This window comes from Denticeps clupeoides, chromosome 18, assembly GCF_900700375.1.
Source record: "Denticeps clupeoides chromosome 18, fDenClu1.1, whole genome shotgun sequence".
Classification (NCBI taxonomy): Eukaryota; Metazoa; Chordata; class Actinopteri; order Clupeiformes; family Denticipitidae; genus Denticeps; species Denticeps clupeoides.
The window spans coordinates 4,835,348-4,861,735 of NC_041724.1; the positions used below are offsets into that span (position 1 = coordinate 4,835,348).

Below are 26,388 nucleotides of genomic sequence, written 5' to 3' on the forward strand. Positions count from 1 at the left end.
CCAAAGAAGTGATTACCAGGCCATAGCACATGAAGACCCAACTGACAACAGAACTCCACAGACAATGCAATCTCGGCTGCCCTTCATGCATCCCTCTCTAAGATAGAGGATTAGGGCCACAAAAAAAAAAATACTCAAAGAACCTCACAATTCTGACTTGAATACTGTATTAAGTGTTGCAGAATTTGTCGCGTTTTACTTTGTTTCTTTTCAGTTTGAACTGTAGTAAAGAGCACCAATACTGTGTTATGGGCGCACAAGACAACCGTTGATTCAGAACGTGCACCACCAATCTTTGGTTCATTATAACATGTTGTGCAGTCAAATTTGCGAATGTGAATGCAAAATAACGTTCTGCATGTAGCTGGGTTGTGGTCTGGGGTGAGAAAAGGGGGAGAGGCAGAGACAGAGAGACGTGGAGAGAGAGGACCAGCCCCACACATATGTGGATAATCCATTATAATAAGCTATTACTAGCAGGTCTCTTTTTTTCAACAGATTCTTGACATGTCGCATATCTAGAGAAATAAGGCAATAGCAGCACTGTGTGTACTTTTATTTTCATTATTAATATATAAAGTGAAGTGATGTAATGTGATACACACATTATTTTTAGATTTATTTGCTGAGCTAAAGCACAAAGAGATATAGCCATGATTAAAAAAGTTTAACGGTGTCATTTAACATTAAAATTAGTACACACTCACTCTATACTGGGTATCAGATCAGCTGAGGAATCTTTTTGTACCATCATTATACTTAACTCTGCATATATGTGCAATTCTGCATATATGTGCATCGTTTATGCAATTTGATCTTTAAAGAAAATAATTGAGTTTTCTTTTCTCATCTGTTTTTTCTTCCGTTCCTCTCCCAAATAGAAAAAATTCTATTTGTTAAATTCTGTTATGCATTTATGTAGCAAGGGTGGTAGTAGCCTAGTGGGTAACACACTCGCCTATGAACCAGGAGACCCAGGTTCAAATACCTCCATTGTGTCCCTGAGCAAGACACTAAGTTGCTCCAGAGGGGGACTGTCCCTGTAACTACTGACTGTAAGTCGCTCTGGATAAGGGTGCCTGATAACTGTTGCAAATGTAAAATGTAAGTTTTCACACTTCCTGCCCAACAACCAGGCCATGTTTCTCCCTAAAAAGACGAGAGAAGGTGATTGGTGTGAAGGTAGAGTGCTGAGGGTTATCGGTCAGGATGAAGACTTTAGTCAATTCTTTATCAACAATAATAATTAGTGTTTGCTTTTATGCATTGGACAAGTCGAGCAGTTAAACAGCATGCACCACCGCTCACCATGACTTAACTCACGCTTGTGGAGGAGCAGCTATAAGCATGTGATCACCCGGTCAACATATTTACAAACCGCTTTTTTATAACAAAAATGCTGCTCGAGTATCTGAGCACAAAGGCTTTTTGAAAAGACCCTTGAACAGAAAGGGTCTTACTTTTGTATGTCTAAAGGTTTTTACAAATGTAAATACTAGAAATAACAAAGTAACTTGTGGAATGTTTTCTTTTTTTTTTTTTAAATATGTGATAGAAATTTAGGTCCAAAAGACCACAAAGTCACAGGTCAGAGGCAGTGGTGGATTAGCATATTAAGAAGCAGCCCTGTAATCAGAAGGTTCCTGAACCACCAAGGAGCCACTGAACAAAATACCGTCGCCACCTGACATGGCTGCCCACTGTTCCCTCAGGGGAACAGCAACACTTAAAAATACCTCTTCCTATTCCACCAATGACTCAAAAAAAATTTTGGTTGTAGAATGTAAAATGGTTAATCAAAGTTTAAAGTTCTAATTTTTTTATAAATCACTTCACCAAAAGTGCTGTACACAGACAACACAGTTGACCAAAGTGCTGTACACAGACAAAAGAAAAGAGAGACAGGGAATAAGACAATATAATAATAACAACCAATAAAATAATAATAACCATATTTAAACTGTTAAACCAACCTCTCAGATTGATTTAAAAGCCAAGGACAGAAAATGTGTTTTGAAGGATCTCAAAGTCTTGTGGCAGCAACACCTAAGTTTCATCCATGTCTTGACCACTTATCTCTTGATCTCTGGTTGAGCCCAACATAAAGTGCATTGCAGTAATCCAGTCGATTTGTAATAAAAGCATGGATTAAAATGATGCAGAGAAAGAAGTGGGTTGACTCTCGACAGTTGTCTCAATTGAAAAAGATGGGTTTGACCAGTAAGCTAATCGAATGTCAATTTGCTGTTCAGTCCAACACCCAACTTTTTCGCTGCGTCCGTCAAGGGTTGAACTCTAGTCAATTTTTACTCTGTCACTTTGTCCATAAAACACAATCTATGTTGTTTTTCATTGAAATGTAAAAAATTGGACCCTGTTTTAGCTTGCGGCAGCTTCTGCGTTTTTGGTTTGCTTTTGTGTTGTGCATTTTTGTCAACCTTTAAGCAGTGCAGCTCAAGCGATCATTCTCAGAAAAAAACTAGGGCAATTGATATTGTGAGTATTCTAGGTTTAAAAAAAAAAAAAAAAAGTTTTTTCTTTTCTTGCATAGGATAATTATGAAACATGAACAAAAGTCATATTTTTCTGGGCCCTTTTCAAGGGTCTGAAAATTTATCTACATTGTGTCCATCTCTTCCTCAAAATTTCATCACTGCTGTAATGGGTGCCTTACCTTCATTTCACAGTACATTGTGACTAGGATGCAGATTTGAGCCAAGTCATACAATACTATTTCTGATGTAATGAGCTTTTTGTTAATGAACTGTTCTGACTGAATGAGAAAAATTCTGGGGCAATAAACCTGTATAATCTATATTCCTTCCAGACAGTCAGATCGAGAAAATCGCATTTTCGACCAGTTGGGTGGCTCTTAAAAGAGCCTTTGTTTTGATGCAGGGGGTCCCGTTACTTTTAAGCGCGCTCTCCGCGGATGCGGCGGGCCAGCTGGATGTCCTTGGGCATGATGGTCACCCTCTTGGCGTGGATGGCGCACAGGTTGGTGTCCTCGAACAGGCCGACAAGATACGCCTCGCTGGCCTCCTGGAGAGCCATGACCGCGGAGCTCTGGAAGCGCAGGTCGGTCTTGAAGTCCTGGGCGATTTCCCTCACCAGGCGCTGGAAGGGCAGCTTGCGGATCAGCAGCTCGGTGGATTTCTGGTAGCGGCGGATCTCCCGCAGAGCCACAGTTCCTGGCCTGTAACGATGAGGCTTCTTCACGCCGCCGGTGGCCGGGGCGCTTTTACGAGCAGCCTTGGTGGCGAGCTGCTTCCTGGGAGCTTTTCCTCCGGTGGACTTGCGAGCGGTCTGCTTGGTTCGGGCCATGTCGTCTGCGCTTCTTAATGAAGTCTCGGTGAAAAGTGTAGCTTCGCGCTCCGACGCAGACTTTTATAGACGGCTCTAACAAAAGAACTAGGCGGTGCTAACAAGCCCCTCCCCCGACAGGGGCTACTTTTCATTGGTCATGTTGCGAGCTTGTGGTTAGCGCCAAAATTTCAAAATTGAACCCTTTTTTTTGTTAATTATCGAAGGTTCTTTAAATGAGTTTAAAATAATTTAAAAAACCGCGAATCAATTAAAAAAAAGAGAAACCTGAGGCCATATACATTTTGGCATTTAGCAGATGCTCTTTTGTAGTATTTATTGGGGCAGTCCTCAGGAGACACCAAGGCAGTAGGAAAGGGGATGAATCTCTGACCATGTACTTCATATGCGAATGTGCTACACATTAAAATAATACGTCTTGTACAACTAGAGAGAGTGAGAGGGTGATTTTTTTTTTTTTTTTTTCATGAATTTTTAATGGTTACTTTATACAGGATCAGAAATCTGCTCATTTTGGAGTAAGTGTGTGGCTCTTAAAAGAGCCTTTGTGGGTATTTTTGAGCACTGGTCGCTTTATTTGGCCTTCTCGGTCTTCTTGGGCAGCAGCACGGCCTGGATGTTGGGCAGGACGCCGCCCTGGGCGATGGTCACGCCGCCCAGCAGCTTGTTGAGCTCCTCGTCGTTGCGCACGGCGAGCTGCAGATGGCGGGGGATGATGCGCGTCTTCTTGTTGTCGCGGGCCGCGTTCCCGGCCAACTCCAGGATCTCAGCGGTCAGGTACTCGAGCACCGCGGCCAGGTAGACCGGAGCTCCGGCGCCGACGCGCTGGGCGTAGTTGCCTTTGCGCAGCAGCCTGTGAACTCTGCCCACGGGGAACTGGAGACCAGCCCGGGACGAGCGGGTCTTGGCCTTAGCGCGAGTTTTCCCGCCGGTTTTGCCTCTTCCGCTCATGTTGTCTTACTGCGATGTTCGTTCAGGAAACAAAGTAACTCTGAGACTCCAGGATCTTCTCTTATAGGAAACGTCTCAGAGTCCCAATTGGCTCGAAGTTTCAGCCAATCATGTCGGCGTCGTGGTAAAATGCCCCGCCCCTTTCATCTTTCACTCGCAACTTTATTACGCTTTTCGTTACATAGTAAACATTTTTAATCTTTCAATGATTTAAAATCGAAATGATTCATATCGAGATTCAGTTCCAAAATATTCATATTCATCCGTGGTGTTTGTATGAAAGATCAAGTCTCACTTTTTAAACATAAATCAAAAGAAATTCTCTTCCTCCGAGAATTGAAGCCATAACACGCTTTCCAGTAGTATTATTTCAGTATTCAGTGTTAAACTGTCAAATAAATTATAACGTAATACAGATTACGCTCCGGTTTGAGCTCGGAGAGTGATTCCACGTAAAAACGTGGAATTTATAAAAACCAAACAGGTTAATCAGGCTAAAATGCGCCTCGATCTCTAGATTTCAGCGGTGCGGAGTTCATAATGAGGTTTTTATTTTTATGATTACTTGAAGGAATCGAATACGAGCTGCACGTCGGTATCGGAACTGTAGCTTTTTTCTGGAGATCAGTGTGTGGCTCTTAAAAGAGCCTTTTTGAGTAGGTGCTGAGTAAAGAGCAGCAGGAATTTACTTCTTCTTGGCCGCCGCCTTCTTCGGCTTGCTGGTCTTGGGTTTGGCAGTTTTAGGTTTGGCAGCTTTGGGTTTGGCGGCCTTCGCCTTTTTGGGGCTCTTGGTCGCTTTCTTGGCTGCGGCGGGCTTCTTGGCGGCTTTCTTGGGGCTCTTGGTCGCCGCCTTCTTGGCGGCCGCCGCGGGCTTCTTGACTTTCTTGGGCGACTTCTTGGCGGCGGGCTTCTTCGCCGCGACCTTCTTGGGCGACTTCTTGGCCGCGGCGGGCTTCTTGGCGGCCGCCTTCTTGGCCTTCGGAGCCGCCTTCTTGGCGGCGGGCTTCTTCTTGGGCTCCGCCTGGTTCTTGTTCAGCTTGAAGGAGCCCGAGGCGCCGGTGCCCTTGGTCTGCACCAGAGTCCCCTTGGTGACCAGGTTCTTGACGGCCACCTTGACGCGGGAGTTGTTCTTCTCCACGTCGTAGCCGCCGGCAGACAGCGCCTTCTTCAGGGCGGCCAGGGACACTCCGCTGCGCTCCTTGGAAGCGGACACGGCTTTGACGATCAGCTCGCTGACGCCGGGTCCCGCCTTCTTGGGCTTCTTGGCCGCGGCCTTCTTCTTGGGCGACTTCGGCGGCGCTGCGGCCGCTGGAGCTGGAGCCTCTTCTGCCATGTCGAGCGGTTCGGTGACGCGAGTGACAATGACGCAGGGCGCGCGGAGCGGCGCTTTTCAACGCGCCGTGAGAACCGTGTAGAACCGCGCCGCCCTGCTGCCGCCCCGCAGCCTCCGCTGTGTTTTCTCCGCCACGCATCTCGGGCAAAAACCGCGCCGCCGACCGAGCCCCGGGTCGCGGGACGTTCTGTGCGGGAAGCCGGGACCTCCATGATCCGGCTGGACCGCGCGGTGCGCGGCGGAGAGCGGATTTGATCCCGCAGGAAGGCCGACACGACGCTTGGTAGCGCCCAGAGGAGCGGAGGAACGGGCGTCGCGGCTTCGTTTTCGCCTTTAAATGTGTTTAAACGGAGAAACCGGCCGCGGTCTGTGGACGGGTTGCGGTCACTGGTCCTCGGTTACCGACCGCGCGTCCGGCGAGTTGAAGGAGAGCGCGGGGACCGAGGAAGAGGAGCTGCGGTGAAGCACAGAGGAAGATCCCAGATCCCGAAAAGGCGCCACTTCTTCATACTTTACCTCTGTTGATCAGTGCTGATAAGCACAATAAAAAACTACACATTATATACGTATTCATGTGTGTGTTTGTGAATTTATACATCTTATACCCTTTTTCTGTGAATTCAGTTGAATCAGGATGGACTTAAAAAAACAACAAAAAGAAATTCTTAATGGATAAAACAATAGGTTTCACTAACAGTTCAAGTTTCAAAAAGCTGCAATATTATTTTTTTAAATCTGTCACCTGACATTAAATCTCGAGTGAGGCCTTGACCTCTGAACTTTAAAATCCTTCTTTAAACTATTAGCAAAATATTTATTTAAGCTACTTATTAATAAATGCTTGTGTATTTATTGTGTAACATTTATCCCTGTAGTAGGTGAGGTGTAGTCATGTTGGTGTATTTACTGTTCTGTGGTATAGGAGGTGTGTACATGTGTGAACATCAGCTGTGGTTTGCTGTGTTTGTCTTATTCACAAATTAATGTTGGAAATATTACCAGGGTGCTACCACTCAGCCAAAGTATTTCATTCATCATGTGGTTAATACTTTTATTTTTGGTTAAAATTCTGTCCTAGTGATTTGCTCTGTTTTCTCTTCATTTCTTATCCAGCTTATATAACTAATTGTCTGCATTTCGTGTGTAAAACAAAAATAAATAAAAAAAAACGGTTTATTAACAAAACCATACTTTAAAAAAGAATCTTTATTTTACTGTTGTATTTTCTATTGAAAATCCTCATGTATCAACCCTTGGATAAGAAAGTGATTCTCAACAGATGCTTAGTTTCTTTTGCTTTATTCAAAGTTCTTGAAAACCCATCCATTCTTTACCAAGGAATTGAAACATACAGCATGACAATCAATTCCTCTGGTTTCCTTCAAGTGGCCAAAACCTTCAGCACACCTGCTGGACACATTATTCAGTCTCCTCCTGCCACAGCACCAGCCACAGGACAAAACTCAAAACCCCATTGACACACACCACTAATTATAGAAAAATATCTAAATTAAAATAATAAATATATTATTATATCAAGAAAAATATCAAAACCATAAAAGGACAATTGTGGTTTTTCACCACAGAATGAGACATTTGGGCCTAATAGCATCTTAACAAAACATACTAATTACAAAATATGAGGAATTAATTCAGACTGTTCTGAACTAGTATGGAAATAAGGTGTAAGAGTTTAGCACTGGAAATTAGTTTCAAATTAGAAGATTTGAGCTTTTAAAAATAAAATTTTTTTTAAAGTTATATCTAAAAGAGAAACTTCATGAAAGTAATTATTTGTGCATATATAAGCTACATCCTAGACCGCCACCTTCAATCACGGTCAAATACATTGAATTCTTATGAAGTTGAACGGAATTTGCCTTTATTTCCGAGCACAGTGGGTGGCCCTTAAAAGAGCCTTTGTGTTGGTGCAGCGTCGCTTGTGGCCCCGCTTTACTTGGAGCTGGTGTACTTGGTGACCGCCTTGGTTCCCTCAGACACGGCGTGCTTGGCCAGCTCTCCGGGGAGCAGCAGGCGGACGGCGGTCTGGATCTCCCTGGACGAGATGGTGGAGCGCTTGTTGTAATGCGCCAGGCGAGAAGCTTCTCCAGCGATGCGCTCGAAGATATCGTTGACGAAGGAGTTCATGATGCCCATGGCCTTGGAGGAGATGCCGGTGTCGGGGTGGACCTGCTTCAGGACCTTGTACACGTAGATGGCGTAGCTCTCCTTCCTGGTCTTTCTGCGCTTCTTTCCTCCCTTGGCGGCCGTCTTGGTCACGGCTTTCTTGGATCCCTTCTTGGGAGCGGACTTGGCGGGTTCAGGCATAATGATCGTCTCAGTGTGAGAACTGAATGCGACTGACGCGACATAAGACCCTCCTCTCCTATTTATACACGCGGGTATGGAAATAAGGTGACGGCTGTGGTTGGTGCTTTCGTATTAAGGCACGAAGCGGATGTGTCGGACTCGTCCAATCAGAGTCTCATATTTCCCGCTCGTTTCAGACCCTTTTTTAGCTTCAAATTAACATAAAAATAAATAGAAACGTGAAAGAAAATAAATTGTTTTTTCATTTATTTAACGCAGCCCAACAAGTTATTTTGTCAGCTATTTTACAGATGGAAATAAATGTAAATATTTACTGTATATTTAATATTATTTATTCTAATTTCATTTACAGCATTTATCAGACGCCCTTATCCACAGCGACTTACAGTCAGTAGTTATAGGGGACAGTCCCCCCCTGGAGCAACTCAGGGTTAAGTGTCTTGCTCAGGGACACAATGTAATAAGTGGGATTTGAACCTGGGTCTTCTGGCTCATAGGCGAGGGTGATACCCACTAGGCTACAACCACCCTATTTCATATAACTATGTATTTTCTTGTAAGTACACATGTATGACATTTCAATGTAACCATATATTCGTTATAAGAAATTAAACCATCGGATATAGTTAAGCGTTCCATTATGTCACTCAATTCAGAAGTTCTTTCATTATTTCATGAAGCAAGTAGTTATATAAAAAAATAAAAACACATTTGAGCTTCTACGGCTCTCAGCAGCTCCAATCATGCAGACATGACTGCGAGACGGTCAGTGTATAATCTTGTTCGGGTTCAAAGAGTTAGTTTCACACTTATCCACATTTACGTTTGTTCTGATATTTATAGTAACTTTTCTAAACCAAACTGGGAAATCAGTCCTAATGAGACCAGAATGAGCTTTCAGTGATAGTTTGGTGGCTCTTAAAAGAGCCTTTGGATCTGCTGTTATTAGAAGCGGAGCAGGTTTTAGCCGCCGAAGCCGTACAGAGTTCGGCCCTGACGTTTCAGCGCGTAAACCACGTCCATGGCGGTCACGGTCTTCCTCTTGGCGTGCTCGGTGTAGGTGACGGCATCACGGATCACGTTCTCCAGGAACACCTTCAACACACCACGGGTCTCCTCGTAGATCAGACCGGAGATGCGCTTCACGCCACCGCGGCGAGCGAGGCGGCGGATGGCGGGTTTGGTGATTCCCTGGATGTTGTCGCGGAGAACTTTACGGTGACGCTTGGCGCCTCCTTTTCCGAGCCCCTTTCCTCCCTTTCCGCGTCCAGACATCTTGTCAGATCGGTACAACAACTGCGGCTTCGGACTCGCTCAGGCTTTACCTACAGAGAGAGGACCTAAGTGAAGCCAGGGCTATGTGGCGTGTCTTTGTCTCGCCGCCATTCAGGGGGTGGGGCATGAAAACACGTGATCAGCGTCACGACTCCTCCTCCAGCGTTTTCTTTCCTTTCATTTGTTCGATACAATGTATCGTCTTACTGGTTACTTTGTAACATTTTGAACAGTTAAGTGCGTTTCGCGCCAGAAACCACGTTTACGTCACCGCGGGTAGAATCCTTCTTCACAGAAGTTGCTGCTCAGTGGTAACTGTGACCAGGACTGGGAAGCACCGAATTACAGCGCTGGATGTTCCACCACAAGGTGGCAACCAAAGGCCTCCTAAACAGTAGAGACATTAAGGAGAGGATGTTAGATGGGTTGCAATTTTAGTTTACATGGCAGGATGAACAGAGAAAACAAATACAAAAGAAAACCTGTTTAATGATAGCCCTACTTGTGCATATAACTGTATTTTTTTCAGTACAGTTAGCTCAAGTTATACTAATTCAAATACACCAACTTTAGTGTAAAGTCTGACATGACATGGTCGTTGAAATACATTTTGGAAAATGAAAAAAAAAAAAGTACAGATGAAGAATTGTGCTGAGGATGCAAGAATTCAGGTTAGATGATGAGAGCAGAAGTCTCTGAATTGAGAGCAGGACAGAAGTAAAACATGTGCACTCCAAGAAATATAATCACAAGAGTAGTATTTTTGTCATTAGTCTAAGGAACAGCGTTTTCAGCGCTTTAGTCTAATATGTCAAACTCATTCTAATCCAGGATTTTACGTCTGATGGTGTGATGTAAATTGAAGTGGGTGTGTCGCAACAAGAGTGAGTCGTTTTAGAGATTTCAGACCCCTTTTGCGGCCTCTCCATCACGCAACATTATTTTTATGAGTTTTAATAGTCATAATAAATTGAGTCACTCTCTAGCAACAATGTTTTTCAGCTTGTCTCTATAAACTATTACAATTGTTGCAGTTTGGAAGCCTTTGGAAGTGGCTTCAACAAGCAGAAGAAGATCACGTGTAGTTCAGATCTGGCTATCTTCCAGCAAGACCCTCTTTTAAATCTGTGAGATAAAAATAAAGTGCATGAGAGCAATTATTTGCTCAAAATGATGTGTGCCACTCTGATAATCAACCCAAGAGTCAAGGGTTCAAACCCCACCAGTGCAAAACAAGTTGGTAAAAATGATATTGCCCATTGTTCACGCAAGAACCTTTCATAAATCTCCAGAGCAGGTTAGTGTCTGATTCTGGTAAGCCGTTTAAGAGCTGTCGACGCTCCTTAAGTCGCAAGATTATGCCCAAGATGCTCGTTTTGTGCACTTAGACGTTTTATACTTGTTGGAAATGATAACTACCTGGATGGAAAGAATGGGGTTGGGCTCATCACACCTGGTAAGTCCGGGAGAACGAAGCAGTCTGTCATCGGTGTGCCGCTTGGCTTTAGGAACAGACCTCATGCCACGAGTAAGCAGCTTTGTCAGGAGTCCACAAAGTAAAGAGGCTCAGTGGAGAGGTGCACTGGGCTTTTTCACGCTGTCTTAATGATGAATGTTTCAGCCAAGGTCTACGAGGCAAAGGTTCTGCTGAGGACCCTCTCTCCTCAGTCACGGCAGGTCTCATGGTCAAAGCGCGTCAAGGCCTTCGCTCAGGAAACTTCTCCCCTGGGAGTAAGTAGATATTCTTCTACACATCTTATATAATACCTTACATATACATTTTTAATGATTAAATATTCTGACATTTATACTAGCATAGAATTCATTAATAATCTACAAAATATCCTTATTCACCCAACAAATCCATTTTTTTTTCACTCAGTCAGTTTTGTTAGTAGATTTCAGCATGGCAAAAGGATATTAATCAAAGTAATGTTTTATCATCACTTTCCCATTATTGTAGTCATGGGCAAGGTGGGGAGTATTCAGGTTGTTTCCCTTCTCTCGCTCATTGCCATATGTAAGTATCTGTTCTCTGTTTACCTAAAACATTGTCATTTTTTTTATCATGGGATATTATATATATTATCAAGTTCATATTTTACTAGCCAAAGATATCTTGAATTTATTGTTTATTTTTATAATTCATTGAAATGAATCTGGTATGTATTAAATATATTGTGCTGATTCAAGCTAAGGAAGCCTAGTGAACATATTTTACAAAAGTTGTACCCATTATTAAAAATGGGATCTATTAACTTTTTCCTTTTATATTCATGATTTTTTCCAGCCTATGTCAATGGCAACAGCATTCCAGAGATCAACATGAGTGTTGTAGAGCTACGTGAAGATATCCCTATAGGTATTTCTTTCTTTCTTTCTTTCTTTCTTTCTTTCTTTCTCATAGTGTTACATTTTAAACATGTAAAATGTACAGGTGGCTATGCATTTACTATTCGGGCAACTGACCATGATGGAGATAAGCTATCATATGGAATGACAGGCCCAAATACCTTCTACTTCAATGTTGATAAAGACACCGGAGAGGTGATTGTCAAGAGTCAACTCGACAGAGAGGTAGATTCATGTCTTCAAGTCATTTGAGCCATGAAAACTAAAAAGTCATTAGTTCTACATTGTAAATGTCATGTGTTGTAAACTTTCACTTGTCAGTTCTTTTGTTCTCTCTTTTTCTTGTGTTTAAGAACCAAGAGGTTATCAAAGTTACAGTTACTGTTACTGATCACATTTACCCTGATGTGAGTTCATAAGACAATGTTCTGCAAAATGTAGGATTTGGAAATATTTTTATTATATATTGTTCATGTATGTAACATTTAAACTACTAAGACAATTACTACTAGTTCTATTACTACTACCACTAATTAAAAAGTAAATTTTTTTTTTTTTTTCAGGTTTCTGCAACTATTTTCATTGTATTAATTGATGCAAATGATAATAGACCAGAATTCATTGGAATTCCTTACAGCACTGTTGTACCAGAGGTAAGCAATAACAAATAATTAGTTGTTTTTTACTTTTAAATTGTCACATGCAATGACTATTATTAACTCATTAATGACAGAATCATGAAGGTGTCAAAGATTAGATCTTAGAAGGTGCTGTGATGAGGCTCTTAAAAGTCTTGATCCTGCGTTAATGTTAATGTAGAACTGCAGTATTTAATATGGCCCACAAGGCCCACATCTAGCCAAATGTCACATTAACCACAACTGTTTCTCTCCAACCTTTTCATAAACATAGACTACTCCTCCTGGAGAAACTATCTTCCAAGTGACAGCAATAGATAAAGACATTGGATCGGCTGGAGTCGTGAATTATGCAATTTCCGAGGTAACCAATCATTTCAATAAAACCTTTTTCACAGGGTTGTAGGAACCCCACTTATTAACATTGCGTTCCTGAGCAAGACACAGAACCCTGAATGCCTCCATGGGGTCTGTAACACTTGATTGTAAGTTACTCTAGATAAGGACGCCTAATAAATGTTTTAAATGTCAGTACATTTACAGTGGTGATCTGAGAAATCGTAAACTTCCCTTGGTAACCTTCTTAATGCAGGTTATACCCAGTGATGATCCGAGCATGTTCAGCATTGACAAAAATGGAATTATCATGCTAACAGGAGAACTGAGCTACACAAACAAGAGCTATTTTTATCAGCTAACCATCAATGCCTCAGTAAGTCCATAATTCATAAATCATAATCTTTTATCTTTGCAAAAAAATCCAATATTCTTGATTTTATAGGATAACGGTGGCCCGTTGGGTGACAATCCAAAATATGTACAGTCAAATCTCGCCTTCCTGTCTGTCAACATTAAGGATGTGGCTAATCTAGATCCCCAGTTTTTAAACCTTCCAGGCACAGCTTCTGTGGAAGAAGGAACCTCACTGGTGAGCAGACTATGCATTCAGGCAGTTTATCCATGGCTTGGCCTGTGCATTTTTACATAATTCTTTTACTCTTTCACATAAGGGCACATCTGTGTTTCAAGTGCGAGCAAGAGATCCTGATACTGGCATTAATGACAAAATACTTTACAGCATCACAAGTGAGAAAGTTTTTAAACTACCTCCATTTATAAGTACAGAATTTACACACTGTTTGAAGTTCAAACAAGACTAACTCTTTTCCTTTTAAAGATGACATTTGACATCCACCTCTGCATATTTTCTGATCTCCCATATGTCAAAAAAAAACATGATTTGATAACCATTACAATAGGTTCATTTATTAATAACCATAATAGTGTTGTTCCTAGTATCAAGACATCCAGTCTAATTGATTTTCTAAGACTTCCATGTTTTAGTAGTCATTTTATGTACAATTGGATATGCACTGCTGACAATTTTTTTAGGTTCCACACTTACAAAGACTAAAAATGAATCGGTGGATAACATTATTCCACAATGTTAATTTATGTCTTTCGTTTCCACAGCTTCTTCTGTTCCTGACCTTTTCCAAATCATTGAAAGCTCTGGCATCATAAGTGTCAAAAGTGACATAGACCGTGAAGCCCTTTTGGAAAACAGTATGAACGACGCAGTTGTGGTTCTTCAGATAGAGGTGACATTGATGTTTTTGGTGTTGTTGAAAGTTCTTGTGTTGGCACAAAAAAAACGACAAAGAAATGTGTTTCTTTTTAGGCAAAAGAGAGCCTGCTAGACATCAATGGAGTCCATGCAAAGACAACTGATCAGATCCAAATCATCATCAGAGATATAAATGACAACAAGCCAGTTTTTTTGGATTGTTCAGACACGGATTGTGTCGAACAGGACAGTTTCCAGGGTGAAATTGACGAGCACTCGTCCGTAGGTCTGCCTGTGCAGGGCCTTAACGTTCATGTGCAGGACCTGGATAAGGTCAGACTACAATGTTTTCTTTATTTATTAATCAATTCAATATGTGTTTTATTTTTGCAATGGTGCCAACTTGCGTCTCAGTAATTGCCGTGTTGCGAATCTTTGCTCCATAGATGGAGAACGGCACATTTCTTCTGAGCCTGGAGGGCCCTGACAAGGGCGCATTCTCCATTTCGCCCTCTTCTGCCCTGACACAGACCCAAATCCAAATTCTAGTAAAAAACCCAGAGGAGGTTGACTACGAAAAATACAAAACGATGACCGTGCAGGTGAGAGTTGTGCCCATGCTGCCCACGGCAACCGTTGCTGCGCGAGCTGAGAGGTCTGGGATTTCAGTGAATCCAGAATTATCCTGGCTTAACTGAAATTGGCTTTGCATAATTAAGAGCAATTACATAGTGTGTGGAGAGCACCAGCACATTTGGAATTGCGAATGTTTTTCATCAACAACATGTCCAGTCATTATCACTTCTTAAAATGTTTTCTGTTATAGCATGAGTTATCTGCACTACTAAGACTTTGGCAGATTAGCCCATGAAATGAAATATTAGTCTACAGGTGCCAATATTTTGTGTGTTTTTTGGATGGTACATCTCATGGTTTGTCACAAATTCAAATTCAAATCTTATTTGTCACACTGTCATACATGGTGTAAAATGCAGTGAAATGCTTGTGCGACTACTATTGACCACAATATTGCAAATATTGCTAGTATTCAAGTGAAACAAATTTGCAAACATATTGCAAACAATAAATATTAAAGATTTATGTTTTTAAACATAAAAATATGTGTAACAGGTAGGGTGAAGGTGTACTCATGTGTAAAGTAAAAATATGTGCAGAATTCTGGGGGGAATGAGTCCAGAAGTGAATGAAAGTGCTGGAGTGTATTAGTGTTCTGTCCTATGTAGTGTTATTGTGGTTGAGAGCTCGTATGGCCTGCGGGAAGAAGCTCCTCTTCATTCTCTCTGTGTTGGTTTTCAGGGAGAGAACAGTCCATTGTTGGGGTGGCTGAGGTCCTTCACTGTCTTCCTGGCCCTGGTCTAGCACCACTTGCTGTAGATTGATTGAAGGTCAGGGAGCTTGGTATAGATGATGCGTTCAGCTGATCAAACCACCCTCTGTAGGGCTCGCCTGTCCTGCATGGTGCACCTTCCAAAACCAAGATGCAATGTTCCCATCAATAAGCTCTCTATGGTGCAGGAGACAATGGACAATCCACAATGTGGCATCCATTTGTGGCCATTTATCTAGTGAAACTCTGACCTACCTGTTCCTAAACAACATTATTCTCAAAGTAAACTGCTTGCATGTGTTACAGTAAACAATGTCATCACTCCCTCATTTCCTTGGAACCAATCAAAATGCCAAGACGAAACCAACTGTGGCATAAGGCTGACTGGCAGTTTGTCATATTATTTGCAGGTAGTTGCTTTGGATTCCTTAAATGAGGCCTTCCGGTCAACTGCCACTGTAACGATTACGATCAATGACATCAATGACAACCGGCCCACATTCGAGAATGATACCTATACAGAGATGGTGAAAGAGCACAGTCCAGTAGGAACTCTGATCACCACCATTACAGTGAGTTTTACCTTAAATACATGTAACACATATAAGTAAACAACGCCTGGAATACTGCAAAAAAACGACAAAATGTGTGTTCTTGGCAGGCAACTGATCTTGATACAGAGGATGCTGGCAATATTGAATACAAACTGCTGCCTGAGAGTCTGTAAGTAGTCTCATGAAAACGGGCTGTCACACAATTAGCATGGGATTTTCTCCAAAGATGCTAGATCTTCTCAGGTTTATGCACATTTGGTCACATCTTTTTTACAGACACAGCCGTTTCAATGTTGACCCAAAAACTGGTGGTATAACAGTCCAAAGCAGCGAACTGCTTGACCGGGAGGTTCGGAGTTCTTACTCTGCAACGTTGCAGGCACGAGACAAAGCGAACAACATTGGCTCAACAATACTGGAGATTGTTCTTCTTGACATCAATGATCACGCTCCAAAAATGATACGACCATTTTATGAGTTCTATGTCAATGAGAACGTAAATGGCCTTATGTTTGAAGTCCAGGTCAGTAAAGTTATTTCTGGACTGTTTATTGATTGTGCCACCTAAATGCATCACCATGAATTGTATATACACTTTATAAAGATGGTGTTTATTTACCCCCATTGCCAGGCTAGTGATAATGATGAGCCTGACACTGTAAACAGCAAGATTCAATATGAAATAGTTGACAGTAAATTCCAAAAGAATTTTACCATCGACCGGGACACTGGAAAGATTGAAACCAACGGCATTCTGGACAGAGAGGCTATAGATATTGAACTGAAAGGACAAGTTGAGCTAAATGTGACTGCTTATGACATGGGCGAACCACGCAAATCGACTTGGGCCGTGGTCTTAATAGAAGTTCAGGTAAGCCTGGTGTCATCCATTGTACACATCTTAGGAATTAGATGGACTAATGCTTATAAAAATGATTTGTTTTGTTCCTGTGCTGATCTAATTTTCCAACAGCTATGATAATTAATGGTGGTTTGTTTTGACCAACCACTTTATGATCAATACATGGGTATGTCAACTGTTCAGTAATAATAATATATTGGCTAAAGCATTTGACACAAGAAAGTCTGTATGTGTATCTGTGCTCTCATCATTCACTTTTTGTTTTACAAAAAATTTTTTTTATAATATTTTAATGTTCCTTTTTAACTTCAATCACAACATATTTAGCTTCAATCACAACATATACAAGACCACGGGACAGGGATAGTTATGTAGTTATGTTTTTGATATTTAGTATACTATATACTGTATACTTTTATTGCTTATAGTTTAAAGATTACAGTCGTTTTCCAACCTGCCGTTCTGACTGGTTTAGTGGGATTGTGAGAGTGACCAAGTCAGACATTTTAAAAATCATGCTGCCCTTTCCATCTGCTGCATGAATGATATTGCTTAAAACCACATGTGTCATACTTTAGTTGTTAAAACAGTCATGAATTAATATTAATGGTAAACACTCATCTAATTGTAATCAAATGTCATATTTATATCTTCTATATAGTTGTATAATGTTCTGTTCTTTGGGGAAAAAACACTGTGGAATGCCATACAGATAATATTCTATATAATTTCAGGATGTTAATGACAATGATCCACATTTCAGACAGTCAGAGTATAACTTCACAGTAAAGGAAAGTGAAAAGTGTAAGTATGCTTTAATTGACGTATGTTCTCACACACATTTCTAATGGCGAACTTCCTGCACTGAGAACTTGCTCTATCTTTAGATGCATTTGTTGGCTCTGTGTGGGCCGATGATGCTGACCAGACTTACACGAACAACCGCATCTCCTTCGACCTCGGAGGGAACCTTGGGAACTTCTTCATTCGCAGCTTTCAAGCCACTAATGGCAAAGGTTTCAGCGGGAACATCAGTGTGGATGCTGACACTGAGCTGGACTACGACCATGGCCGCCGCTCATACACCTTCACCGTGACTGCCACCGATGTGGATGGGAGAAAAGACACGACAACTGCAAATGTCAAGGTTCTGGACGTCAACGACGAAACACCAATGCTGAACGACACAAAATTTCATGTCAAAGAGAACACAACCATCACCGGTGATGTGGGAAAACTCGAGGGCAAAGATCTGGACACAAACCACTCGCTGACATACAAGCTGGTCTCCAGTGAATGTGAGAGTACTAAGATTTTGGAGCCGTGCGAGGAGGAGTGGTTCATTGTGGAGCCCACCGGAGATGTGAAGGTTAACCCAGAGTTTGTTATCGACTATGAGGCACATCCGTTGGTCGTGCTGAATGTGGCAATAACTGATATTTACACCGAAAAGGGAGAAGACAGAAGCATAGGTATAGGCTTCCAGCCAATTTAAGTTTCTTCCTTTCTTGATACAGTTGGATAAACTGTATTATTTATTTCCAGGCAAAGTGATTTTTGAAATTGAGGACATCAATGACAATGCCCCAGAGTTTTATCATGCACAGCCTAACTTTGGTACCTAATCTTCATGGCAACGATACATTATATTTATTACATAACATTATTTATTCTGAATAATTGATGTGTTCTCGTGTTTTTCTCACAGTTGTTCTAGCCGAAAGTACAAAGAAGGACACGTCAGTGGCTCATGTCTACGTGAGTATCTTTGATTGATGAGACTTAATACAGACTTGTTTCTTGTTATAACTATAGCTTCACCTTGGTCTATTTCATAGGCCAGAGACCGTGACACACTGCCAAATGCCGAAATGGTGTTTAGCGTGCAGTCAGTGAAGTTTGTGCATACAAATAATCAGACGGAAGATCTGATCACAAATTTTTATGCTGATGTGCCTCAGATTGAGCCGTGCTGTAATGCGGTAATAAGGTACACATTTAACTCTTGCACTGGTGCTCAGTGGTTTGTTTAATTTATTAAGCAAATTTTGTCAAATGCTCTTCAGGTCCCTTGAGACTCTGGACATTGAGCGGAAGGGTAGATATGTGTTGACAGTGAAAGCGGGCAACGCTGCAGCGCCACAACTCTCTTCAGCCACAGAAATAACGGTAGCTCTGTCACACATTTGCTTACTGTGTTACCGCTGTATCTGTGCTTATGATGACCCAACAACCAACTGTTTCTCTCTGGCAGATTTTCACAGTTGACAAATCTTACAGAGTTTCCCTTGAGTTTAGAACCACGGTGCAAGATTTCAAAGTCAACGAAGAACAGATTAAAATGTAAGATTTATTATTTACTATACTAGTCTAATCTAGTATGTTTGCTCAATCTGCGAGCTGTGTTAAAATCCCACATTCTCTTACTTTCCAGCAACCTTGAATTAGCCACCAGGACAATTGTTCACATTATGGATGTTAAAGCAAAGAGGTCTGAAAAAGGTGGGAGCTTAAAATTAAAAATTATATTCACAAAATATATTATTTTCAAATTCTGCTTGGTTGCCTGTTGTAACTAATGTGATCCACTAGGTGGGTCACAATCTATGCAGTTATTCCTTGTTTTAAACAGCAGCCAGCACACAATGATAAAATAACCACTAAATGAATTTTATATGAGTATACATGAATATAGTGTTTAATTACATGAATCATTGCAACGCTTCAATCATTTGATGTGTCGCTTAAATGGCTAATAAATTATTCACTGTGATTCCTCAGCAAATGTGCTGTTTTAATTCCTACAGGGCAGAGGACTCAGTAACTGTTGTGGAAGCATACTTCATTTATTCCAACGGCACTGCACTCAGCTATGACGCTGTTTTAAACATCGTGAACCGGAATGAAGAGTACAGAGATATTCTCTTTGAGTACGGCCTGACAGGAGTAGTAAGTAGATCGATTACATAACCTGTTAGAGACATGAGCTCACTAATGAGCAGAACTTATTTCCCAACGTTTTTACATTCTTGCATTGACAGCACTCTGGCGGCTCTGATGGCAATACTGAAGACAACCTGGGCTTCTTCGTCATGGTTGGTCTGGTGGGAGCCCTGGTTATAACGCTTGTCACGGCCTCCTTGACGCGGGCATTGTTCTTCTCCACGTCGTAGGCGACAGCGCCTTCTTCAGGGCGGACAGTGACACGCCGCTGCGCTCCTTGTACAAAAGCGCTCCTTCTGGAGCTTCTTCCGCCGTGTCCAGCGGTTCGGAGACATCTCGGGCAAAAAGCCGGGACCTCCATGCTCGGCGGAGGGCGGATTTTATCCCGCAGGAAGCCCGACACGACGCTTGGTTCCGCACAGAGGGGCGCAGGGACGGCCGTCGCGGCTTCATTTTCGCCTTGAAATATGTTTAGGGTCGCAGTAGCCTAGTGGGTGACACACTCGCCTATGGACCAGAAGACACAGGTTCAAATCCCACTTACTACCATTGTGTCCCTGAGCAAGACACTTAACCCTGAGTGTCTCCAGGGGGGGGACTGTCCCTGTAACTACTGATTGTAAGTCGCTCTGGATAAGGGCGTCTGGTAAATGTTTAAATGGTCACTGGTCCTCGGCGCGGGGACCGAGGAAGAGGAGCTGCGGTGAAGCACAGAGGAAGATCCCAGATCGCGAAAAGGCGTCAGTTCTTCATACTTTACTTCTGTTGATCAGTGCTGATAAGCACAATAAAAAAAATACACATTAAATATGTATTCATGTGTGTGTTTGTGATTTTTTTTATGTGAATTTAAGAATTTTTCACATGAAACATTGTGCGCAGCCTATTCCAACATATCAAAGAGAGAAAAGTAAAAGTTTCAAAAAGATGCAATATTATGTTTGTATCTGTCACCATATATTTAATCAACTTTAAACTTTACCGAATTCACTGTAAGAAAATGAAAAAATGTATGAGCATAATGTTTATTAAAGTAACTTGTTAATAAATGCTTGTGTATTTATTGTGTAATATTTATCTCTGTAGTAGGTGAGGTGTAGTCATGTTGGTGTATTTACTGTTCTGTAGTATAGGAGGTGTGTACATGTGACATCAACTCTGGTATTCACAAATTATTTTTTGTGTTCCAGATAAGATTACTGTAATTGCTCTGATTTTGATTCAGACCCGGAAGCAATCAGAACTAAAATATAACTTAATGACAAACTTCGAGGAATAATCTGCATTAAGTAATCCAGATAAGTACACATTGTCAAACAGCACTGCAGTTTTTTTTCTTATATTCTGGTAAATAAATTTAATTCCGTAATAAAACCACACTATCAGTTTGACAATTCTGTGGATGCCTAATTAAAGATCTCTATATTAAGTAAATTTTGTTGCTGTGACTTTCAGCCAAATGTACCTGGATGGCAGATTCTTCACGGTAAAATACACATAAAACTGTTGAACGGAATTTGCTTTTATTTCCGAGCGCAGTGGGTGGCCCTTAAAAGAGCCTTTGTGTTGGTGCAGCGTCGCTTGTGGCCCCGCTTTACTTGGAGCTGGTGTACTTGGTGACCGCCTTGGTTCCCTCAGACACGGCGTGCTTGGCCAGCTCTCCGGGGAGCAGCAGGCGGACGGCGGTCTGGATCTCCCTGGACGAGATGGTGGAGCGCTTGTTGTAATGCGCCAGGCGAGAAGCTTCTCCAGCGATGCGCTCGAAGATGTCGTTGACGAAGGAGTTCATGATGCCCATGGCCTTGGAGGAGATGCCGGTGTCGGGGTGGACCTGCTTCAGAACCTTGTACACGTAGATGGCGTAGCTCTCCTTCCTGGTCTTTCTGCGCTTCTTTCCTCCCTTGGCGGCCGTCTTGGTCACGGCTTTCTTGGATCCCTTCTTGGGAGCGGACTTGGCGGGTTCAGGCATGATGATCGTCTCAGTGTGAAAACTGGATACGACTGACGAGTCACAAGGCCCTCCTCTCCTATTTATACACGCGGGTATGGAAATAAGGTGACGGCTGTGGTTGGTGCTTTCGTTTTTAAGCGCGAAGCGGATGTGTCGGACTCGCCCAATCAGAGTCTCATATTTCCCGCTCGTTTCAGACCCTTTTATAGCTTCAAATTAACATAAAAATAAATTGAAACGTGAAAGAAAATAAATTATTTTTTCATTTATTTAACGCAGCCCAACAAGTTATTTTGTCAGCTATTTTACAGATGGAAATATATGTAAATATTTACTGCATATTTAATATTATTTATTCCAATTTCATTTACAGCATTTATCAGACGCCCCTATCCACAGCGACTTACAATCAGTAGTTACAGGGGACAGTCCCCCCCCTGGAGCAACTCAGGGTTAAGTGTCTTGCTCAGGGACACAATGTAATAAGCGGGATTTGAACCTGGGTCTTCTGGCTCATAGGCGAGGGTGTTACCCACTAGGCTACAACCACCCTATTTCATATAAATATGCTAAATACACGTCTCACATTTCAATACAACCATATAATAGTTATGGGATTTAGTTAATAGTTTCATTATGTCAATTCAGAAGTTCTTTTTTTATTCCATGAAGCATATAAGTTACATAAAAATAATAAACCACATTTGAGCTTCTACGGCTCTCAGCAGCTCCCATCATGCAGACCTGACCGCGAGAGACGGTCAGTGTATAATCTTGTTCGTGTTCAAAGTGTTAGTTTCACACCTGGACACATTTACGTTTGTTCCGACATATAAAGTAACTTTTCTTCTAAAGCAAACTGGGAAATCAGTCCTAATGAGACCAGAATGAGCTTTCAGTGATAGTTTGGGTGGCTCTTAAAAGAGCCTTTGGATCTGCTGTTATTAGGAGCGGAGCACGTTTTAGCCGCCGAAGCCGTACAGAGTTCGGCCCTGACGTTTCAGCGCGTAAACCACGTCCATGGCGGTCACGGTCTTCCTCTTGGCGTGCTCGGTGTAGGTGACGGCATCACGGATCACGTTCTCCAGGAACACCTTCAACACACCACGGGTCTCCTCGTAGATCAGACCGGAGATGCGCTTCACTCCACCGCGGCGAGCGAGGCGGCGGATGGCGGGTTTGGTGATTCCCTGGATGTTGTCGCGGAGAACTTTACGGTGACGCTTGGCGCCTCCTTTTCCGAGCCCCTTTCCTCCCTTTCCGCGTCCAGACATCTTGTCAGATCGGCACAATAACTGCGGCTTCGTACTCGCTCAGGCTTTACCTACAGAGAGAGGACCTAAGTGAAGCCAGGGCTGTGTGTCTTTGTCTCACTGCCTTTCAGGGGGCGGTGCATGAAAACACGTGATCAACGTCACGACTCCTCCTCCAGCGTTTACGTTCCTTCCTTTGTTCGATACAATGTCGCGTCTTACTGGTTACTTTGTAACATTTTGAACAGTTAAGTGCGTTTCGCGCCAGAAACCACGTTTACGTCACCGCGGGTAGAATCCTTCTTCACAGTGTGCAAGTTGTCACCAGACGTTTTAAGAAGATTTATTATCTGAACAATTCCCGAGGAAGCAGAAAACCTATGCTCAAGTCACCTGGAGTTTTGCAGTTTATGCATCTGTGAAACGAATTGATAATGCAAATAATATTCACTAGGATTGCCACAATTTGATTAATGGTAATCAGAGAAAGTTGAGCGAATTGATATTCTACTCTATGTTTTCATTCCTGCCTGTACGTTTTCATCAAACAGACCCATGAGGCAACCCAAGATTATTACATTTACATTTTACTTTTAAGGCATTTGGCAGACGTCCTTATCCAGAGCGACTTACAACGTGCTTTCAAGTTACCATCGATGAAGTGATTCAACTATGAATACAATCTTTTTATTCACTCTGTGTAGATCCTGTACACAAGTTCGACAATATGAAAGTTACAAATTAATCTAAATATTCTCTAAAAAGGTATTGAGCTGCCGTTTGAAAGTGCTCAGTGACTGAGCTGTTCTGACCTCGAGGGAAAGTTCATTTCATTACCGAGGGGCCAAGATGGAGAAGAGTCTAGATGAATGTGGTCCTTTTACCTTTACCGATGGGGGACCAGGCGAGCAGTACTGGAGGCTCGGAGTATACGAGGTGCAGTGCGAGGTGTAATAAGGGCTGTGAGGTAGGATGGAGCTACTCCTTGTTTGGCTTTGTAGGCCATCATCAGTATTTTGAACCTGATGCATGCAGCTACTGGGAGATAGTGGAGGGAACGTAGCAGAGGGGCGGTGTGGGAAAATTTGGGAAGGTTGAAGATCAGTTGTGCTGCTGCATTTTGTATTAGTTGTAGAGGTCGAATGGTACTTAGAGGTAGAGAACTCTTCTTCAGTTCATTTTTTACTGAGGGAATGATACCATATGGTGGACAAAAATAAGATAGCAATGGTGAATTTATGGCCTGTGTCAGAAATAAAATAAATAAACAAACAAATGAATTACATCCCCTCAGCATCACACAAAGGTCCACAATCCCCAGTGTACAGAGTTCAAATACACTTCCATATACACTTATAATCCTCAACCCTTCATATATTTCCATGGGAAATGTTTCTACAAAATATATTGACAAAATATACTGGATGTATTGTGATGCTTTGCTCTGCAGAAAATGATTTACCTGAAACACTTTTTTTATTTTACACTGTATGTGCATAAAACTCAGAAACATGCAGAATTGCACAATTGTAGACTTATACCCAGACTTACTTCTGTAGGACACCAATCAGCTATGAATGAGATTTTGAATCATTCCTAATATACATTACCTTCTCAATATTTACAGTAACAGGTGACCCCCTATACGAAAACAACAACAAAACCATTTCTTTCTGGGCTTTGTCATTTACATTTAAGGCATTTGGCAGACGACCTTATCCAGAGCGACTTACAACATGCTTTCATGTTACCATCGATGAAGTGATCAATTCTAGTTCACTAGGACCTCAACTATGAATACAATCTTTTTATTCACTCTGTTGTAGTTTCTATACATAAGTCAGAAGGTTACAAGTTAATCTAAATATTCTCTAAAGAGGAAGGTCTTGAGCTGCCGTTTGAAAGTGCTCAGTGACTGAGCTGTTCTGACCTTGAGGGGAAGTTCATTTCACATCTGAGGGGCCAAGATGGAGAAGAGTCTAGATGAGTGTCTTCCTTTTACCTTCAGAGATGGAGGGACCAGACGAGCAGTACTGGATTCTCGGAGTATACGAGGTATAGTAAGGTCTGAGAGGTAGGATTGTGCTACTCCATGTATGGCTTTGTAGGCCAGCATCAGTATTTTGAATCTGGCAGCTACTGGGAGCCAATGGAGGGAGCGTAGCAGTGGGGTGGTGTGGGAGAATTTGGAAAGGTTGAAGATCAGTCATACTGCTGCATTTTGTATGAGTTGTAGAGGTTGGATGGTACATATAGGAAAACCAGCTAGAAGGGAGTTACAGTAGTCCAGTCGTGAGATTACTAAGGACTGAACCAATAGCTGGGTGGCCTGTGTTGACAAATAAGGACGGAGCCGTCTGATATTGTAGAGAAGGAATCTACATGAGTGGGAGAGATTGCTGATGTGAGACGAGAAGGAGAGTTGGTTGTCTATTGTTACGCCAAGGTTGCGGGCTGTTGTAGAAGGAGAGAGCTGTAAATTGTCCAGGTAAATAGCAAGATCCTGATGTGGTGAAGAATCTGCTGGAATGAATATTGGGATTGAGTTTGAGGTGATGGGCTGCCTTCCAAGATGAAATATCGGTTAGACATGCAGATTTTGGAAGCAGCATGTAGTTCAGAGGGAGGAAAAGAGAAGATGAGTTGTGTGTCTTTGGCATAGCAGTAGTAGGATAATCCATGTGAAGAAATGACTACACCAAGTGATCTTGTGTAGAGGGAGAAAAGGAGAGGACCTAGCACTGAGCCTTGAGGGACACCAGTGGAGAGTCTACGTGAGGTAGAGGTGGATCCTTTCCAGAGGAGCGTGAGCTTGGTCCGGCAGTAAGACGGACCTGTTCATGAGGGTTGGATTCCCCTTTTTCACCGGTTCTGTTCATAACCTATATGGACAGAATTTCTAGGCGCAGCCGTGGTGTGGAGTGTGTCGAGTTTTGTGGCAGGAGAATCTCGTCTCTGCTTTTTGCAGATAATTTGTTCCTCCTAGATTCATCAGGCTGTGACCTTCAGCTCTTGCTAGGTAGCTTTGCAACCGAGTGTGAAGCAGCTGGGATGAGGATCAGCACCTCCAAATCTGAGGCTTGCCAACTCCAGGTCGGGAAAGAGGTCCTGCCTCAAGTGGAGGAGTTTAAGCATATCGGGGTCTTGTTCACGAGTGAGGGAATAAGGGTGCAGGAGATTGACAGGCAGATTGGGGTAGCATTTGGGACACTGAACTAATCTGTTGTGGTGAAGAGGGAGCTGAGCCAGAAAGCAATGCTTTTGATTTACCGGTTGATCTACGTCCCAATTCTCACCTATGGTCATGAGCTTTGGGTAATGACTGAAAGAACGAGATTTCGGAAACAGGACCCACTGCTAACTTTACTGAGGTGACCCTTATGGGAGAGATGTTATCAGTGTAAATGAATAAACTCTACACAAGCACTGTATTACTAAACACTGTAAACACACCCAATCTGATGTTACCTGGCATGAAAGAGGCATGGCACAATAGAGGTTAAAAGAATGAACAGTTTCAAATAACACCAGCAGATTTCTATTGCCGTTACATGTAAATATTGTAAAAAAAAGTCAAAAACCCAAAATAGAAGAAAGGAGAAAAGCATAGAGAAAGAGAGCGAAAAGCCAGGATCCAAGTTATAGAGAGGCCGTCTGGTCTAGGAGAAACAAGGAGCGCCAGTAAGACTCAGAAACTGGGGGGAAA

At 42.3% G+C, this 26,388-nt stretch overlaps 6 protein-coding genes across 6 annotated transcripts; 1 reads left to right on the forward strand and 5 right to left on the reverse strand.

The window, feature by feature from the left end:
- Nucleotides 1–3,880: 3,880 nt before the first annotated feature.
- On the reverse strand, nt 3,881–4,308 carry LOC114768288 (histone H2A-like). The gene has a single exon (XM_028960484.1). The coding sequence runs from the start codon at nt 4,273–4,275 to the stop codon at nt 3,898–3,900; it is 378 nt and encodes a 125-aa protein (XP_028816317.1). The 5' UTR covers nt 4,276–4,308; the 3' UTR covers nt 3,881–3,897.
- A 499-nt stretch (nt 4,309–4,807) lies between these two features.
- Nucleotides 4,808–5,623, reverse strand: LOC114768286 (histone H1-like). Its single transcript, XM_028960481.1, has one exon. It carries the CDS (start codon nt 5,606–5,608, stop codon nt 4,961–4,963), a length of 648 nt encoding a protein of 215 aa, XP_028816314.1. The 5' UTR covers nt 5,609–5,623; the 3' UTR covers nt 4,808–4,960.
- Nucleotides 5,624–6,890: 1,267 nt separating this feature from the next.
- LOC114768282 (histone H2B 1/2-like) lies at nt 6,891–7,959 on the reverse strand. The gene has a single exon (XM_028960477.1). It carries the CDS (start codon nt 7,934–7,936, stop codon nt 7,562–7,564), a length of 375 nt encoding a protein of 124 aa, XP_028816310.1. The 5' UTR covers nt 7,937–7,959; the 3' UTR covers nt 6,891–7,561.
- Nucleotides 6,891–21,469, reverse strand: LOC114768283 (histone H2B 1/2-like). Its single transcript, XM_028960478.1, has 2 exons — nt 21,000–21,469; nt 6,891–7,488 (listed from the first exon to the last, which is right to left on the reverse strand). Exon 1 carries the CDS (start codon nt 21,445–21,447, stop codon nt 21,073–21,075), a length of 375 nt encoding a protein of 124 aa, XP_028816311.1. The 5' UTR covers nt 21,448–21,469; the 3' UTR covers nt 6,891–7,488; nt 21,000–21,072.
- LOC114768545 (cadherin-related family member 2-like) lies at nt 10,782–19,114 on the forward strand. Its single transcript, XM_028960899.1, has 25 exons — nt 10,782–10,945; nt 11,178–11,234; nt 11,505–11,576; nt 11,652–11,791; nt 11,920–11,973; nt 12,130–12,219; nt 12,479–12,568; nt 12,797–12,916; nt 12,986–13,132; nt 13,215–13,290; nt 13,678–13,805; nt 13,886–14,104; nt 14,218–14,373; nt 15,530–15,691; nt 15,781–15,842; nt 15,950–16,196; nt 16,305–16,544; nt 17,270–17,339; nt 17,423–18,007; nt 18,081–18,152; nt 18,244–18,293; nt 18,374–18,525; nt 18,602–18,704; nt 18,790–18,878; nt 18,970–19,114. The coding sequence occupies exons 1-25, from the start codon at nt 10,897–10,899 to the stop codon at nt 19,112–19,114; spliced, it is 3,375 nt and encodes a 1,124-aa protein (XP_028816732.1). The 5' UTR covers nt 10,782–10,896.
- A 464-nt stretch (nt 21,470–21,933) lies between the features above and the next one.
- On the reverse strand, nt 21,934–22,735 carry LOC114768410 (histone H4). The gene has a single exon (XM_028960673.1). It carries the CDS (start codon nt 22,701–22,703, stop codon nt 22,392–22,394), a length of 312 nt encoding a protein of 103 aa, XP_028816506.1. The 5' UTR covers nt 22,704–22,735; the 3' UTR covers nt 21,934–22,391.
- Between the last annotated feature and the right edge of the window lie 3,653 nt (nt 22,736–26,388).